The following is a 19038-nucleotide window of genomic DNA, read 5'->3' as shown; positions in this document are numbered from 1 at the left end:
AAGACACAAAATGACTAAAATAAGGCACAAAATGACCAAAAAAGACACAAAATGACTAAAAAAAGACAAAATGTCCAAAAAAGACACAAAATGTCCAAAAAAGACACGTAATGACCAAAAAAGACACAGAATGACTAAAAAAAGACACAAAAATTACTAATAAAGGCACAAAATGACCAAAAAAGACACAAAATGACTAAAAAATGGCACAAAATTACCAAAAAAAGACTCAAAATTACCAAAAAAAGACAAAAAATGACTAAAAAAGTTACTTTGCAAAAATTATCTTAACAACTTGTAACTTCTGTCATTAGTTGCTGTGTGCTACGTACAGGTGACGATGTCCAGGCTGATGAGGCAGGTCTCTGATCCAGCTGAGTTGCTGGCGGTGCACACGTACTTCCCCGACATGTTCCTGCTCAGGTTGTTCAGCGTCAGAGTGCCCAACTTCTCATCTGAAACACCATTCAACACAGAGGACTACTGTCAAACATACATGCATGTACATTATTCCAACTGTACACACATAGACTGCAGATGCATCCACTGCTTTGACATATTAGACTTTGGGAGTAATTATTTTTATTTTCTGAGACACTGAGTTTTGTGTTTTCTTCTTTTTTTATTATTATCTTTTTTATTGATTCCACATATCAATATTCCATCGACATTTTACATTTGCTGTACAATTTTCCAGCAGAAGTAGAATATTCCCATACTTCTCCACCACGGAGCAGAGACATAGTTAGACACAAATTATCAAATAAAGTTACAGTAGAATAAATGTGAAGTACAATGAAATATTTTTTTCCACTCCTGTCCTTATTTTCATACCTCTCTTGCATTGTCCCTTTTTCTCCCTTTGGAGGGTAAACATATTAAATAAACATATGAACAATCAACAAGTTTGTAGCCTGAACCAAGAGGGTCGAGTTTTGTGTTTTTCATTATCTGTAAGCCAGAATCATCAAAATTACAAGAAATACAGGCTTGAAATATTTCACTTTATGTGTAATGAATCTATATAATATACAAGTTTCACTTTCTGAAATAACTGACAAAAAATATTGAGCTTTTTCACGATATTCTACTTTTTTGAGATGTACCTGTAGACTTTGTAATTGCTTCTGTTGATGATTTTTTTTAAATGCAGCAGGAGTTTAGTGTTATAGACACAAAATAAAAGCAGTTTGGGTAAGAAATAACCATTGCATAAACATTTTTCTTTAAATCTAGAGAGGTATCTGTGGGGCTCAGAAAATTAAGACAATGGTTCATGAGGCTTCATTGGTACATCACTACAAGAAAGTGAATACGTTTTTTTCCCCGGACATGTAACTATTCCTTTAAAACTGATTATACTCTTTCAGAAATAAATGGACTGAATTATTAAAAAGAGCATCTTCTTCTATAACTGCACCATCATCATCAAGTCATGAAAAAAAAACCTGGGTTGCAGTAAACTGTAAAACCCAATGCTGTTTGTTTGTTATCATAACTATTTTTTCCTTTTCAATACAACAAAGATTTGTGCAAAAATTAATTTTAGCTTAAAATATTGAGTAAAACAGCAAGATTCATTTGAGTTAACTCTATAATTGTCTTTGTTGTCTTGATATAAAATTATTTCGCAGCATCGACACTCAAATATTTAAGTTGAAACAACAAGTTTGGTTTTATAGTGTAAGCTTCCAAAAATGTACATTTTTCTGTGTATGGTGAATCCAAGTGGCAGTATAAAAATATTGTGTTGCTAATGTCAGAATGAATACATTAATGTCTTTAAATTCCCAAAGTTTATTTTTGTTTTGTCATTTAAATTTGTATTCTTTTTCTCAAACATACTCATTACAAGACACAGAAAACAGTACAGAATTAGAACTAATGTGAGGTTGGTTTATTACTGTAGCTGTACTCCTTCACACAGATTTCCACAGTTAATAATAATGAGTTGTGCTGACTCTACTCACTGAGCATGGGTGAGAAGAAGACCTCATTGGTGGGGCTGGTCTTCTTCCACTTGTACAGAGGAGTGGGCTTCCCAGAGCTGGATGAGCAGCTCAGAGTCACGTTTCCCTTCAGGACGGGCTTCCCCGACATCGAGCACTTAGGAACCGCAGGAGGGACTGAGACCAGAGGATCACAACAGGTTTATTTTGTTATTCGACAACAGGGATGGGCAACTTAAATGCTGCAGGGGGCCACAATGTTTCATGGACACTACCACAGGGCCACATATAGGAGCGTGCACTTAACCAGATATGATGAAACTGCACTTTTAAATATGTTTACAGTGCAGTAACTTAACATATTTCATGCTCAAATGCATGTTTAACAGTATAAATAGGAATACAAAAGGTTTGAAGCAAATAAAAAATAACCACTTACTGTGACTTATTTTTTTTAGTGCAAGAACAGCAGAGCAACATTAATTGCAAGGAGTAATTTTGTGCATTTTTACACTGCACTTTTAAGATTTCATGCCTAAATGCATGTAGTTGTACTGAGGGCCACTTCAAGTGAGGGTGCGGGCCGTATGCGGCCCCCGGGCCTCCAGTTGACCAATGACCAAAAAAGACACAAAATGACCAAAAAAGACACAAAAAGACTAAAAAATAACTAAAAAATGACACAAAATGAATAAAAGAAGACACAAAATGACCAAAAAAAGGCACAAAATGACTAAAAATGACACAAACTTACCAAAAAAGACACAAAATTAACAAAAAAAGAAACAAAATGATCAAAAAAGACACTAAATGACAAAAAAATGACACAAAATGACCAAAAAATTGACACAAAATGGCAAAAAATGACTAATAAAGGCACAAAATGACCAAAAAAAGACACAAGTGACTAAAAAAAACACAAAATGACCAAAAACACACAAAATGACCAAAAATAGACCAAAATGATTAAAAAAAGACACAAAATAACCAAAAAAAGACACAAAATGACTAAATAAAGACACAAAATGACTAAAAAAAGACACAAAATCACTAAAAAAAGGCACATTATGACCAAAAAAGGCACAAAATGACCAAAAATAACACAAAATTACCCAAAAAGACTTACAAAGACATGAAAAGACATAAAAGATTCAAAAATGGACAAAAAAGCCCTATAAGACTCCATAGAGTGAAGCAGGATGTGGTGCTTACCTTTCACCTCCAGTCTGACCTCAGCAGTGTGACCCCCGTCATCAGGACTGATGACCTGGCAGACGTAGCGTCCCGAGTCCGCCTCCTCGGTGTCGTTGAGGCGCAGCGACAGGTCTCGTGACGGCTGCCTGGTGGCGAACTGAACGCGGCCCCGAAACTGGACGTCGCCCTCCTTGTCGAAGCCTTTGGTGTGGGAGATGACCTGGACCAGGGGACAGAGGGACGATGTCAGATAGAAAGAAACAGGAAATAAAAGACAACGATTTGTTTATTTGTGTGCAACACGGGGCCAGTTTTGTTGACATCCATGTGATTGTGTTTGGTGCTTATCCCGGGTCAAAAGAATTAGGATGTTTTTTTTAATCCTAACATCTCCTGCCCAGAAAATTGTGATTGTTTGGCATTTCTCGGACATTTGTTTGAATGCATGACAGCAGAGTTAAACTGAGTTACATGCAACACAATTTGTACTCTGCTGATAAAATCTTTTTATAGAATCATGTACTGCACTAACCTAAGCTAACCCGAAAGCTAACCCTGTGATCCTGGAACCAGAGGGAGAAACTGTTCAGGCAGAGAATAAATCCTAAATAGTTGGACTTAATATTTTTTTAATTTGAAGTGGTACTTTAAGACACACTGCAGTTGTTAGTTTAAAGATCCTCAGTAGGAACCAGTGGAGCTGAGTAGTATGGGATGTTTAAAAGTATAGAGAAATTAACATATTGTTGTGTTTTTTGTAGGGCTGGGCGATATCCAATCCAATCCAATCCAATCCCCTTTATTTATATAGCACAATTTTAGCAAACACAAGGTTTCCAAAGTGCTGCACAAACAATAAATACATAACACAATACAAAGAGATGTAGTAAACAATAGAACAGTAAGATGCAATAAGATAAAATAAATTAAAAATGGGATAAAAATAAAAATAAATAAAATAAAATGTAAAATGTACTGCCCGCTATATATATAAAAGATATATCGATATATTTTTAAATGTGATTTCAAATTAGACCATATTGCATATATCGATATAGTTAAAATATATTATATAGTATACATTATATAGTAATATAGTGTCTAAAATGTCTTTCTTTAGAAGTAAATGCTGCCCTTACTAGGGTTTGTCATATTTAGTTATTTTATAATGTTCATTATTCTATTCTCATATACATTTTTTCATTTTGGAAAAAGATTTGCCTATTTTATTTCACAGGCTATTTTCATTTAAGATATTTTTTTATTTAAATGTGTATGCCGTAGTGAGCTTTGATAAAAAAAAAAAAAACAACTCCTGTTTTTTAGTATTTATGTTCACTTAAATAAAAAGTTTCAATAAAACTACTTGTGACATGTCATATTTGGCTTTGACTGAACATTTGATTCACTTTGCGATAAAAATATCAGGATATTTATCGTATATCGATATTCAACCTAAATATATCGGGATATGACTTTTGGTCCGTATCGCCCAGCCCTATTTTGTTGGCAGTTACAGAGGTAGATAATATAACCAATCTTATAACAGAATGTTGTACAAACAATCTTGTAACAGGAGAGACCTTACCAAAATAGCAGCCAAAACTCAACACAAGTGTCAAAAAATTAACAATTACAATAAAACAAATGCAATATAACACAATGTTAAAAAATCTTACCGGGCTGCACAGGTACTTAGCTCCGTTTTGTAGTTATGTTATTGTGTTCTCAAAAATCAAAACATTTAAAAGTGAGACTGAAGTTTATGAATTTGTTTAAAAAAAAAAGTAACATTAATACATTTTTAAGACCTTTCAAAATCATATTTAAGACATTTATGAGATTTTAAGGCCTTAAATTAAAATTATTGGATTTTAGATGTTTTAAGACTTTTAAAGACCCTGCAGGTACCCTGCATGTAAGAAATCAAACATGATTTCAAGATAGAAAAGGCCAAATTCATGAATGATTTTCTCCATTTTACTGGATGTCAAGATCCTGACGTATAGGCACCAGAAAATATTTTAGTTCAAAAAGAAAACAAGACTGAACCAGTATTTCATTTTATGACTAACTGGAGAGTTTATCAGGGATGAGGTCATGAAGTCATGGTGTCCTGACTTTAACTGCTGGACTGGGAACCATGTGCATCTCTGTAACATAAACATTGAACTCTACAGAGATTGTGGCATCTAGGTTTGGGTTTGAGGGAGTAACAATTTGTTCTTTTCATTCATCTTTTTGGCTCCAAATGACAGTAAAGCAGCGTGAGACACTGGATGGCTGTCCAGGCACATGAAAAAAAAGCTCCACTTTTAATCAACTGTGTCTTTTCCAGCTCTCTGAGTTCTCTTTTCCCCTGTTTCCTTTTTGATTATGATCCTCTTTTGGGTCATCCATCTGTACAGCCCAATAATCTGACCGAGGCAGATATGTAAGCTGAGCCACGGCCAGGTCTCTAGATAATGTGTAAAAAACAATACAGGGTTGAGGAGGGGGAGGTTCAGCTGGGCTTGTTACGCAAAACCTCTTCGCTTCATTTCATGTTTTACCGCAGCTATGATTTCATAAATAATGTGATTTGGAAAAACACATTTATCTTAATTTCCTGACACAGGAAAAAACAGTATCAGGTGCTAAAGCAATAAAGAAATAATGCAGTTTATATGAAAGCTTTAAGCCTTTTTTTTGTGTTGGATTAATTTCTAAGGGTTTACAAAGGATGAGCTTTGCCAGATCAGCAGTATAATAACAGGCAAACATCCTTCATTACTGTAATCCCACATCTTATAGCCACAGAAGGAAGGCTAAAAATGTCCCTGCTGTGTTGTAGATACTGTAGTATGTTGAATCTGGACAAAGATATGAAGAAACTAGACATTTCTAAAGACATTTTGAGTGTGCTTGACTCTGGCCTGTGACTCCCACCCATACATTTTTAGATTACAATTTGAATACAATTTGAGGTTTTCAAAATGGAAAAGAGAAGGAAGTCCTGAAAGATAATAAACCTGGTGTTGGTATGTGTGTTTGTCCGTGTGTCTGAAAGTAGTGTAAAACTTGTCAGTTTGTGTCTAAAACTCATCAGTCTGTGTCTAAAACCTGTCAGTTTGTGTCTAAAACTCGTCAGTTTGTGTCTAAAACTCGTCAGTTTGTGTCTAAAACTTGTCAGTTTGTGTCTAAAACTCGTCAGTTTGTGTCTAAAACTCGTCAGTCTGTGTCTAAAACTTGTCAGGTAGTCTAAAACTCATCAGTTTGTGTCTAAAACTCGTCAGTTTGTGTCTAAAACTCGTCAGTTTGTCTAAAACTCATCAGTTTGTCTAAAACTTGTCAGTTTGTGTCTAAAACTCGTCAGTTGTTGTCTAAAACTCGTCAGTTTCTGTGTAAAACTCGTCAGTTTGTGTGTAAAACTTGTCAGTTTGTGTGTAAAACTCGTCAGTTTGTGTGTAAAACTTGTCAGTTTGTGTGTAAAACTCGTCAGTTTGTGTGTAAAACTTGTCAGTTTGTGTCTAAAACTCGTCAGTTTGTGTCTAAAACACGTCAGTTTGTGTCTAAAACTTGTCAGTTTGTGTCTAAAACTCGTCAGTTTGTCTAAAACTCATCAGTTTGTCTAAAACTCATCAGTTTGTCTAAAACTTGTCAGTTTGTGTCTAAAACTCGTCAGTTGTTGTCTAAAACTCGTCAGTTTCTGTGTAAAACTCGTCAGTTTCTGTGTAAAACTCGTCAGTTTGTGTCTAAAACTTGTCAGTTTGTGTCTAAAACTCGTCAGTTTGTGTCTAAAACTCGTCAGTTTGTGTCTAAAACTCGTCAGTTTGTCTAAAACTCATCAGTTTGTCTAAAACTTGTCAGTTTGTGTCTAAAACTCGTCAGTTGTTGTCTAAAACTCGTCAGTTTCTGTGTAAAACTCGTCAGTTTCTGTGTAAAACTTGTCAGTTTGTGTCTAAAACTTGTCAGTTTGTGTCTAAAACTCGTCAGTTTGTGTCTAAAACTCGTCAGTTTGTGTCTAAAACTCATCAGTTTGTCTAAAACTCATCAGTTTGTCTAAAACTTGTCAGTTAGTGTCTAAAACTCGTCAGTTGTTGTCTAAAACTCGTGAGTTTCTGTGTAAAACTCGTCAGTTTGTGTGTAAAACTTGTCAGTTTGTGTGTAAAACTCGTCAGTTTGTGTGTAAAACTTGTCAGTTTGTGTGTAAAACTCGTCAGTTTGTGTGTAAAACTTGTCAGTTTGTGTCTAAAACTCGTCAGTTTGTGTCTAAAACACGTCAGTTTGTGTCTAAAACTTGTCAGTTTGTGTCTAAAACTCGTCAGTTTGTGTCTAAAACACGTCAGTTTGTGTCTAAAACTTGTCAGTTTGTGTCTAAAACTTGTCATTTTGTGTCTTAAACACGTCAGTTTGTGTCTAAAACTCGTCAGTTTGTGTCTAAAACTGGTCAGTTTGTGTCTAAAACTGGTCAGTTTGTGTCTAAAACTCGTCAGTTTGTGTCTAAAACTCTTCAGTTTGCTCTAAAAAACTGTTTGCCAAACCCTTAGAAAAGTCATCGCACACAGTCTAGCTGGTCGATTTGATACCTTTTTTAGTGTATGTGAGACCAAAACTCTGGGAGGAGTAGTCAACCGGAAAAAAACATGGAAGAATATATAGGATTAAGCCCGGTGAATAGTATATAGTGTGCTCTTACAAGCACACTCAATAATATTTTTAATTCATAACTGTTAGTTTCTCACCAGCTTGGTGCTGGTTTTGTTGGTGACGAAGTTCCAGATGATGGTGTTGGCGCTGGGGTCGCTGCCTGTGTTGTACAAGGCCCTCAGCACCACCGTCTGACCCTTGACCACATTCATACTGAGCTGGGGCATCTCCAGCTGGGCCAGTATGCCTGGATGGAGGAGAAGGAAGGGGAAGGGAAGAGAAAAGGGACACTGTGAAGTTTTTTATCCACACTTAGAACAGCACTGAAAGACCTCATGTCTCTCGTTTTTGCCATATGTCATTTTATGATCTGATCCCACATAAATGATAACAATGACTAAATGGATGGAACTGCACTTATATTGTGCTTTTCTAGTTGGTTTGCGACCACTCAAAGGGCATCACACTACAGCGCTTTACACGCTCGTTCACCCATTCACGCACACATTCATACTGGTGGCAGAGGCTACCCCAAGTGGTGCCATCTACCACCATTTGGAATTCTTTCACACACTGATGAACGCAGCATTTTGGGGTTCAGTATCTTGCCATTTTAGGCCTAAATGGGTTAATACCACTTTGCAATGGTTTGTGTGATGCAGTCAGAATGAGAACTCTTCCCAGTCTGAGGACAGTGGATCGCCGTCTCCAGGCTGGGAGGAGCTACTGACCCACAGCAGGCCATCATGGTGAAGAGGGTGCTGAGACCAAGCTCTCAATCTACAAGTCCATCTACGACGTTCCAACCCTCATCCTGAACTATCCCTTTAATCTTCAAGACCTGGCTGAGCTGTTGATGTTGTCCCAATTACACATTGTTCTCAGGAATTTGGACTCCTCAATTCAACTTCCAGTTTTAACTCACAAGGATGAGAGTTTGATCATGGCGTACTCTACTGAGTATGACCTGAAGTCCACCCTCATTCCATATGTATGCTACTGGTTTCTATTAAATTACTGAAGTAGTAGTGTACAAAGATCTGCAAGACACTGAAATGAGGTTCCTTTAGTCCTGTAGCCTTCCTCAGACATCAAGAAGAAGAAGATTTGAGTAGAGCCAGTTGAAAAACCCAATTGAGGTGGTTCAGGCATCTGATAAGGATGCTTCCAGGGGGCCTCCTGTTAGAGGTGCACCAAACACGTCCAACTGAGAGGCCCTGGGGTCTGCCAGGAACCCTCTGGAGGGATTATATATATATATATATATATATATATATATATATATATATATATATATATATATATATATATATATATATATATATATATATATATATATATACATATACACCTCATATGGCCTGGGAATGCCTCAGGGTCCACCAGGAGGAACTGGACATCTGGAATACTTTGCTTAGCCTGCTGCCCCAATGACCCGACCCTGGATGAGCGACTGAAAATTGATGGATGGATGGATGGATGGATAGATAGATAGATGGATAAACGATAACTAGCTTAGCCCCTGGAGAGCACAGACCTCTACCAAGGTCAACATGCATCAACATGCTCCTATTTTCAGAGCTTGGAAGTACTTCTTCTGACTATGGTGTGTTGATGAGGTTATGAGCTGTTTCCAGTATTTTCATGACAATGAAAAATCTAAGTAAATGGATCAGGTGTGCCATTAAATATGGTTGAAAAAACAGATTTTTTAAATTATTCCAACACCACATGAATGGACTATAAATCTCATCCTCTCTCGTCCAAAAAGGGTAATTAATTGTGTGTAATATATTTGATATTTTCTTGGCACATGCTACACCGTTCTGCCAAGTTTCATGAAAGCTGCGCCAGTAGTATTTCCAACAAACAGAAAAAAAACTAAATAAAGACACAAAATGACCAAAAAAAGACACGAAAAATGACCAAAAAAAGACACAAAATGACCCCAAAAATACACAAAATTACTAAAAAAGACACAAAATTATTAGAAGGACACAAATTACCAAAAAAGACACAAAATTATTTTAAAAAAAGACCCAAAATTATCATAAAAAGACACAAAATTACCAAAAAAAAGACACAAAATTACCATAAAAAGACACAAAATTATCTTAAAAAGACACAAAATTACCAAAAAAAAGGACACAAAATTATTTAAAAAAGACACAAAACTATTCCAACACCACATGAATGCACTCATCATCTCAACTCATAATTTCATCCTCTCTCGTCCAAAAAGGGTAATTAATTGTGTGTAATATATTTGATATTTTCTTGGCACATGCTACACCGTTCTGCCAAGTTTCATAAAAGCTGTGCCAGTAGTATTTCCAACAAACAGACAAACCACACAGAAAACATAACCTCCTTGGCAGAGCTAATAAAATCATCCATGTGTGAACACAATTTTCTTCAAAGCATTGAGAGTCTTCCATGAATGCCATAAGAAAAAGGCATCTACGCAGTAAGAATATAGTAAAATATAGTAAAAATTTAAACATAAAGAGGAAAAATCTCACTGGTAAGAGTGTATAATAGCTTTTCATCACGTCTTTAGAAGGAACAAATAAAAACAAGTCTATCCATCATGTAAATCAGTACAAAACCTGTTCCTACCAACCAAAGTTGGGAGAATATCCATGCAGGAAAGTCTTCAAAATTTGACAATAAACATCTTCTGAGTTGATATTTATCATCAGGCTCAAGCAAAGAGTCCAGAATAACTGACACAAGCTCAGTTTCTAACAGGCTGCAGGTCTACAGAGCTCTCCACTTCTCATCTGGAAAAGATTGGATCTAAGGGAATTATACAGGACTTTATGTGACGCTGATATGTGACGTTGATATGGAAGCCAAAAGAAATAATACAAAACAAAATGCTGCAGAAGTGCTGATATTATTTACCTTATTAAAGGCACAATAACAAGGAGTCATTTCTCAGAAAGCATGCTAAAGGACAAGAAGTAATATCAGAATAATCTCCTTAATATAATATTCTTTGTCAGTACAAAGTACAGTTATTATTGGTTTATCACAGTGGAAATATACAACTAAAGGTACATTTGTTTGGAAAAATATAATGATAACAACAAAAATAGCTCATAAGAGTTTAATTTAAGAGCTGATATCTAGACATTTCCCATGGTTTTCTTGATAATGATTTTGGCTTTTATCAAGAAAACCATGGAAAATGGCATTAAAATTAACAAGAAATTGAAGGAAACAAGGGTGGTTTAATAATATTTTCCATGACTGTAAGTAGTAGGAATGTAAATGATTAGTTGATTTCAGCATTCAGTTTGTTAAAGTCCCAAAGATGAGCTCAATAAAATGAAAAAAATGCTGTTATAGTTATATATAAAGTATCATGCAGTGTTAATGATCGGCCAGAGAGAGGCAGCAGAGAGCCAACACACACCTGCTCCTCTCAGAACACATGAGAAATGTATTATCTTGTCTATTCTGTTAAAAATATTTTTAGTGATGATGTCCACTTAACTTGCCTATATTCTTAGCTATATTAGTATATTGTAACTTTGTGATTGAGGCAGTGTTTGTTAACACTCAGTTAAGCTTTAATGCAGGGGTCTCAAACTCAAATTACCTGGGGGCCGCTGGAGGCAGTATCAAAATGAACAAAAAAAGACACAAAATTACTAAAAAAAGACACAAAATGACAGAAATAAACTAAATTGCTTAAAAAAAGACATAAAATGACCAAAAAAGAGACATAAAATGACCAAATAAAGACATGAAATGATTGAAAAAACACAAAATTACTTAAAAAAAAGACACAAAATGACAAAAAAAAGACACAAAATGACTGAAAAAACACTAAATTACTTAAAAAAGACACAAAATGACCAAAAAATGACACAAAATTACCAAAAAAAGGACACAAAATGACTGAAAAAAACACTAAATTACTTCAAAAAGACACAAAATGACTGAAAAAAACACAAAATGACCCACAGTAAACCGCTATTCATATAAAACTCACATTAAACTTTCATATCAAGGTGAGGGCCAGTTTGAGACCCCTGCTCTAATGTATTAATGCCTTTCAAAATTTTGTTTTTGCTTGCATTAATTAAGGGTTGTGACATTGTCTTTTGCTGAGGATCATGTTGGTAAAAACAATACATCAAAATAAACCATCTGTGCTTTACTTCTCTGTCCATCCCAGTCATAATCAGACAGATATAATATAACAAGAGACACACACACACACACACACACACAGTCCTCCATCACTCTCCCCTCACACAGCCTCTTCTCTTTTCCTCTCTCATCTCTGACCTTTGACCTCTCCTCCAGGCAGGATTTCACTTGTCGTTCACACTCTTCCCCTCCAATATTATTCCTTTTAACAATTCCAACACTGAGGGAAGCTGTACCCGAGTCAATTCTCCTCAGTGTGACAGGGCTACCAGCTCTAAGTGTGCATGTGTGTGTTCATCAGAAAGCATGCCATGTAGAAAAGTGGCAGGTGTGTGTGCACATTTTAAAAAATTCATGGACTTTCAGTGTGTGACTGACATGCTATTCGTGTGAATTCTAACACTAAAAGATTGGAATGTAGCTAATGACTTCCACGACTGTGCACTCCCAAAATAGTGATTTTAAAGCACACACACACACACACACACACACACACACACCCACACGCACACACACACACACACACACAGACACACACATTCTTGTACTTCCATCTTTATGAGGACCCTCATTGGAACAGTGAATTCCCTTGCAAGGTTGTAATAGTTTTGGATTTTTCATTAGTTTTAGTTTTAGTTTTAATTTTGTTGTGAATTTTTGTTTTCAAATTCACTTAGTTTTAATTACTTTTTAGAGTGAGTTTGCTAGTTTTAGTTTATTCATTTATTTATTTTTAAATGCTTTAGTTTTAGTTTAGTTTGTATTAGTTTTAGTTTCTTGTAATGGGGTATTTGTTGGGTGGGAGATTAAAAGAGGTCACAGTAAATTTTGCCTTTATTTCCTTTGTCTTATCCATCTTCATTATGTATGAAAAAAGACAAAAACGAAGGACATTTTCACTATAATTTTAGTTAGTTTTGTAACCACACAATACAGTTTCAGTTAATTATCATTATCATGTAACCTTTAACCCTTAAAACAAAGTCTGAAATCTCAAAAAAGCCTTTAAAGTATGGTATGGTGCATTCAACAGCATCGGTATGAAGTTGACAAAGATGAAAACGAAGGAGATTTTCACTATAATTTTAGTTAGTTTTGTAACCACCCAATACAGTTTCAGTTAATTATCCTTATCATCTCAAATCTCAAAAAAGCCTTTAAAGAAGTGAGGACCGGCCAAAATGTCCTCACTTTGCAAAAATGTCCTCACTCTGTTGGTTAAAAATGTGTCCCGGTCCTCACTATGTAGGAAGTACAAGAACACACACACACACACACACACACACACACACACACACACAACAGACCGAACGTGGAGCTAAACGTGGAGCTGAGGGCAGAGAGATAGATGTCAGCCATGACTTGGAGCAATAAACCAGGAAGGAACAGTTGAATGAAAAAGCCAAGGAAATTACAATCTATCCACCGCTGTATGGAGAGAAAACTAAAATTCACAGCACGGCAATTCGCACACAGGTATGGTGCATTCAACAGTATCGGTATGAAGTTGACAAAGATGAAAACGAAAGACATTTTCACTATAATTTCAGTTAGTTTCGTAACCACACAATACAGTTTCAGTTAATTATCATTATCATGTAACCTTTAACCCTTAAAACAAAGTCTGAAATCTCAAAAAAACCTTTAAAGAAGTGAGGACCGGCCGAAATGTCCTCACTTTGCAAAAATGTTCTCACTAAAAACGTGTCCCGGTCCTCACTATGTAGGAAGTACAAGAACACACACACACACACACAATAAATAAATAAAAATAAACCTAATTGTAACCTTTAACCCTAAAACAAAGTCCAAACTCTCAAAAAAGCCTTTAAAGAAGTGAGGACCGGCCGAAATGTCCTCACTTTGCAAAAATGTCCTCACTCTGTTGGTTAAAAACGTGTCCCGGTCCTCACTATGTAGGAAGTACAAGAACACACACACACACACACACACACATACACACACACACACACACACACACTGAATCATCACTACTCACTGTTCTGCAGCAGGGAATAGAGTCAGACACTCCTACTAATTGGTGCCAGTGTTTGGGTGCCACATTTGTCACTAACAAGAATATTTCTTCATGCACAGGAAGTGATGCAATCAGATGTAAGCACAGAGTCCAATCTCAGAGTGTGAAGTGGAGTTCTGTCCAGACTCATCGCTGATCGCTGAACCTCTCCACTGTATCTGCACCAGTCAGACACTACAAAGAAGGAGCCTGCTCTTGTAATGTCATGCTACGAGACTTGTGGGTATTGAAGTCCTCAGTATTGTAATGCTTGCCCGAGGCCTGCTGCCATGCGGGGACACGGACTTGCAAAGTTCCCCGGTGCTGCTTTAGAACCACAATGAAAGTGCGTTTTAGAAGTGTGCTGCTTGCTTCATCTAGCATTTTAAGCTGGTAAGACAGAAAATGGTGAACCAGCAGGATTTCAGCTACAGAGAGAAAGAAGAATAATGTGATGTGGTGCAGCTGTTGATAAAAACAAAACAAACCAAAAGACTTTGTTGATTTGAGTTTTTACACACAGCTTGAGCAGGTAGTTCACAGTGAGTTTATCAGAGTTTTCTCTGATAGCAGCTGCTACCCTACACTGTAAAAAATGTTTGTAGAAATTACAGTAAAAAAACTGTCAAATTGCATCAGAAATAGGTCGTAAAATTAAACATTGTACATCACCGTAGTAGATACTTTTAATTACTGTAAATCAAAGAATAGCATAAAACTTTAAATTCTACTGTCATAAACTGTAGAAAACACACAGTTGTGCTGTAAAAATAAACAATTTTCATGTAAAATGAATGGAGAAATACCATGATGACACAATTATCCTGAAAGTAATGGGATTATTCAGTATAAATTACAGTTTTTTTGCTGATATTTACATTTACATACGCTCACTGTATTTCTTACGGTGAAGTTCTGGCAACCACAGCTGCCGGTATTTTACCGTAAATTAAACTGATTTTTTTTTTTACAGTGTATGAGAGCAGTAAGATTGAACCAAAACAGTAATGGTGTGTTCACAATGGGTGTTTACTTTTGCGAGTTTGACTGCAGGATCACATTTGTGCAGCAGTGTAAACATTTATACTTCATTACTTTCCATTAAACCCTCTAACCCTAGAGAAGTAGTATTTACATTTACATTTAGTCATTTAGAAGACGCTTTTATCTAAAGCAAACTTACAGAAAAAATGGGAAACAGTCAAGTTATAGTGCAATAAGAGCCATTAGTGCAGCAATAAGTGCTAGTGAGGATTCTTTCAGGAGTAGAGTTAAGTTTTGGTGCTAGGAGAGAAAGTCTCTCTGCACAATTTGGTATCTGCTGGTGTCTTTGGTTGACTTTGGCTGTGGGACAAACAGCTAAACAACAAGCTAAACTCATTATAAAGCTCCATAAAGCAGAGGGGAGCAGCAGATTCTGATAATCCAAATGCTGATTAAATAAATAAATGTGCAAATCCTAAATGTAATTTGTCTTTACTAACTTTAAAAGTACTTGTTTTCTGAATCCAGACAAACCTTGGCTCTTGAAAAAGATTTAGATTACAATCTGATTTTCTCATTTTAGGAAAAATCTACCTGTTAGATCAGGGGTCTCAAAGTCGCGGCCCGCGGGCCAATTGTGGCCCTCGTGACGATGTTTTGTGGCCCCCACCTTGATATGAAAGTTTAATGTGAGTTTTATATGAATGGCACTTTACCGTGTTGTGTGTGGAAGGTCCGTTTATTATCTGCTGTATTGTTTTTACTGGAAAAAGTGGAAATGTTATGTAATGTAATTTTGTGTCTTTTGTTAGTAATTTTGTTTTTGTTTTTTCTAGAAATCTAGAAAAGTCTTTTCTTAGTAATTTAGTGTATTTTTGGGGTCATTTTGTGTCTTTTTAAAGTAATTTAGTGTTTTTTCAGTCATTTTGTGTCTTTTTTGGGGTCATTTTGTGTCTTTTTAAGTAATTTCGTTTTTTTCTGTCATTTTGTGTCTTTTTTTTAGTAATTTTGTGTCTTTTTTTTTTGGGTCATTTTAATACTGCCTCCAGCGGCCCCCAGGTAATTTGAGTTTGAGACCCCTGTGTTAGATTGAGTATTAAATAAATGTTATTTCTAATGAACGCCTCTTATGCTTTCTCAGCACGGCTGAAATTAGATCTGCAACAATGCAACATGTAAAGAGGTCTGTACGGAGAGTGGGTGTGGGTATCAGTTTCTGTCACCGTGGCGACGGATGGAGCTGATAAGTGTCTGTGATGAGAGACACGGAGGATGTGTAGGCTGGACTCCTCTGGGAACTTTGTTTCTAATAAAGAGTCATGACGGTGAAGTCATTGCGATATAGACAGATTAAAAAAAAGAAAGATGAAGAGCAAAAGAAAAAAAGCTGCTGAAAAGGAGGGACAAGAGACGGAGAGGCAATTCATAGTATCAATGGCTATTTAGACCCTAAGAAGATTTGCTGCAGCAGTGAAAAGCAGCCTTCTTGTCTGGAGAGGTGTTGACTGATGGATGGATGGATCAGTGGACATGTAGAGATGACAGAAAGAGGCTTAGACATTAATGCAATGAGCCACTGTGGAGCAGCTCTGTGATGATTGCAGTAAGCCTGGAATAGACTCGGCTGAGACTCGGCTGCTGTAAGTCTCACAGAGAAGCTCGGATAAAGGAACGGACGCACTGATATAAATTAAAAATCTCTGGGACGAGGAAGGTGAACAACACAATCACAGACGAGTATTCTCAAATCAACTCTGGCACTTGAACTTGTGTAATAAATGGTGTTCTACAGGAAGAGCTCCACACTTTGGGAAATATACATTTATTGGACTGAAACCACTCCCCATGGTTGTATGCAGCTGATTAGCTTAGCTTAGCATAAAGACTTGAAGCCTGGCTCTGTCCAGTGGTAATGAAAAAATCCACCTACCTAAAATGGAAGAACTACATCTATGATGCTGATGTTGACATAAGTACTGAAGAGAGGTCTAGGGAGTTGTAGTTTTTTTTTAATAAAACAGGTTTTCCCCTAAAATTGGAAGTTGTAAATACTTAATTAGTGGCTTTCCAGGGGTTTGAGGGGATGTCAATCACATTTTTGGCATCAGACTTTAAATATTGTCTTGTTCAATGGGGTATTTTTTATTTTTTCAGCATATCCTAAAGACCCCCCACCCCCATCCCTTAGTGACTATGCTCATGTTATAGTCCATGTCAACACCTTTCTATAACAGTAGGTCTCATGTCTGTAACCCTTTTTGTCCCTTAGTTATAAGCCTTCAAATATGCTCCAAGGTTAAGGTTCAAAGGTCAATATCTCGAAGCAAGAATATTATAGAACCTTCAAATTGATATATGTTACTCTCCAGGCCAAGACCTTTCCGGTGATGTATTTGGTTTAGCTCTATGATAAAGTTTTATTTTTTCACATCTCGCACTCAGAGCACTCAAAGTGCTGTCTGAACCTTAGCCTGTTACGGCACATGTCCAAGATTTGAAAGTCCGTGGGTTACGTTCGAGTCCATTAGGACACAAGTGCTTTAAGGTCGCTGAGATCAAGAGTGAAGGTGTTCAGTAAAGAGTTGGTCTTCAGTCTTAAGAAAGACTCAGCGGAACGGATGGAGTCGACCTTTTCCTGCTCCGTTTGTAAGTTGCCAGAGAATAAACAGACCGAACGTGGAGCTAAATGCTAAATTACACTCTATCCACTGCTGTATGGAGAGAAAACTAAAATTCACAGCACGGCAATTCGCACACAGGTATGGTGCATTCAATAGCATCGGTACGGCTATGGTGCGTTCAAGAGCGCCTAATCAGCGGAACTAATCTCTAGTTTCTTTAGTTTTCAGTACAGATGCTTTGAAACTGGCAGTTTAAAAACAATATAAAAAATTGTGATAATAATCAAGATCGGACAATAGGAAAAAATATATTGTGATCATTTTTTTGCCATTTCTGCCAGCCCTATGTTGAGGTATCTTGGCGTTGATACTTTTCCAGTTTTGTGAAGAGGCACCTTTCAAAATAAAAGCTGCAGTCTTTGATACATCAGGTCCCTACTCCCTGTCTTTGTCTCTGTAGCTTCATATTTGAAAAGAGAAGTAATTTTTCTCATCTAACTCTTGCCAAGAAAGCAAATAAGCATTTTTCCTTCCTTTAAAAAAAAAAAATCCTGTGTCTTTGTGGGATTAAAAAAAATAGAGGTTGAGTAGTTGAGTCCAGCTTTGCGTGATGCTTTGAAAATGTACTATTTTGTTCTAAAACTGCCGTTTGTGACCTGTAGTGTGCAAACAAGACTTCCCAGCAGGGATCACCCCAGCCACCAACATTTCACTGCAGAAACTGGGCCAAATCTTCAGCTCCTCATTAGTGTAGATGGGCTGCTCTTCATGATTTAGCTTGATCAGACGGGTGTATTTTTTTCCACAAAAAAATCTTGCCAAGTGCTGCTTTAAGAAGATTTCCTGACAGAAATCCTCCCTGATTCCGATGAGAGTGCACGCCACCGGAGGAAAAGATGAATGAATGTATGGAGGGATGGAAAACGGAGGGATAGATAGATAGAGAAATGAGCAAGGCCACACAAATCATACCCATAACACTCAGTCTTCACTCTTAATTTGGTCGGTGGTTAATCTTTCCCACTGTGGCAGGTCTGAAATGCACTCTGCAGGCTTCATGACGATTGGCTTTAAATATTCCATGGTGACTGATGGCGGCGCAGATGGGAGCGAGTTCACTCAGCGTGGAGAGAATGAAGGGTGTAATGAGGTCTCACTAGAGGTAATGGGGGAATTTCACTAAGTCTGATTTAACAAGGTGTTTCATGGTTAGGGGGCCATCTTTCTGCCTTCATAGGCCAATGTCACCTGTAATAAGACTCTCTGTGCAGTAGGGAAGTGGATATGTGGAAACATGAGAGCAGGCTGAAAGCAGTTTGGTTCCCAAACTCTTTAAACCAAAGCATCCATTCCCTGAGCCACCTATCCGCCACAACATTCTTCAGTTTCTGGTTCATTTTAATGCCTGGTACAACTAAAGGTACATTTGTTTGGACAAAAATAATGATAACAACAAAAATATCTGATAAGAGTTTCATTT

General features: G+C 36.8%; 1 protein-coding gene across 1 annotated transcript in view; it reads right to left on the bottom strand.

The window, feature by feature from the left end:
* The window catches only part of esama (endothelial cell adhesion molecule a), a 117547-nt gene that overhangs the window by 2311 nt on the left and 96198 nt on the right, over positions 1–19038 (bottom strand). The window contains exons 2-5 of the mRNA XM_059351799.1: positions 7868–8019; positions 3162–3363; positions 1971–2126; positions 333–455 (exon numbers count right to left, since the gene is read on the bottom strand). Of these exons, the coding sequence (XP_059207782.1) occupies positions 333–455; positions 1971–2126; positions 3162–3363; positions 7868–8019 (633 nt within the window). The remainder of the gene's footprint in view (positions 1–332; positions 456–1970; positions 2127–3161; positions 3364–7867; positions 8020–19038) is intronic.

Source organism: Centropristis striata, chromosome 15 (genome assembly GCF_030273125.1).
Source record: "Centropristis striata isolate RG_2023a ecotype Rhode Island chromosome 15, C.striata_1.0, whole genome shotgun sequence".
Classification (NCBI taxonomy): Eukaryota; Metazoa; Chordata; class Actinopteri; order Perciformes; family Serranidae; genus Centropristis; species Centropristis striata.
Note: the sequence above shows the minus strand (reverse complement) of the source record. Positions and strands in the feature narration are given on the sequence as shown.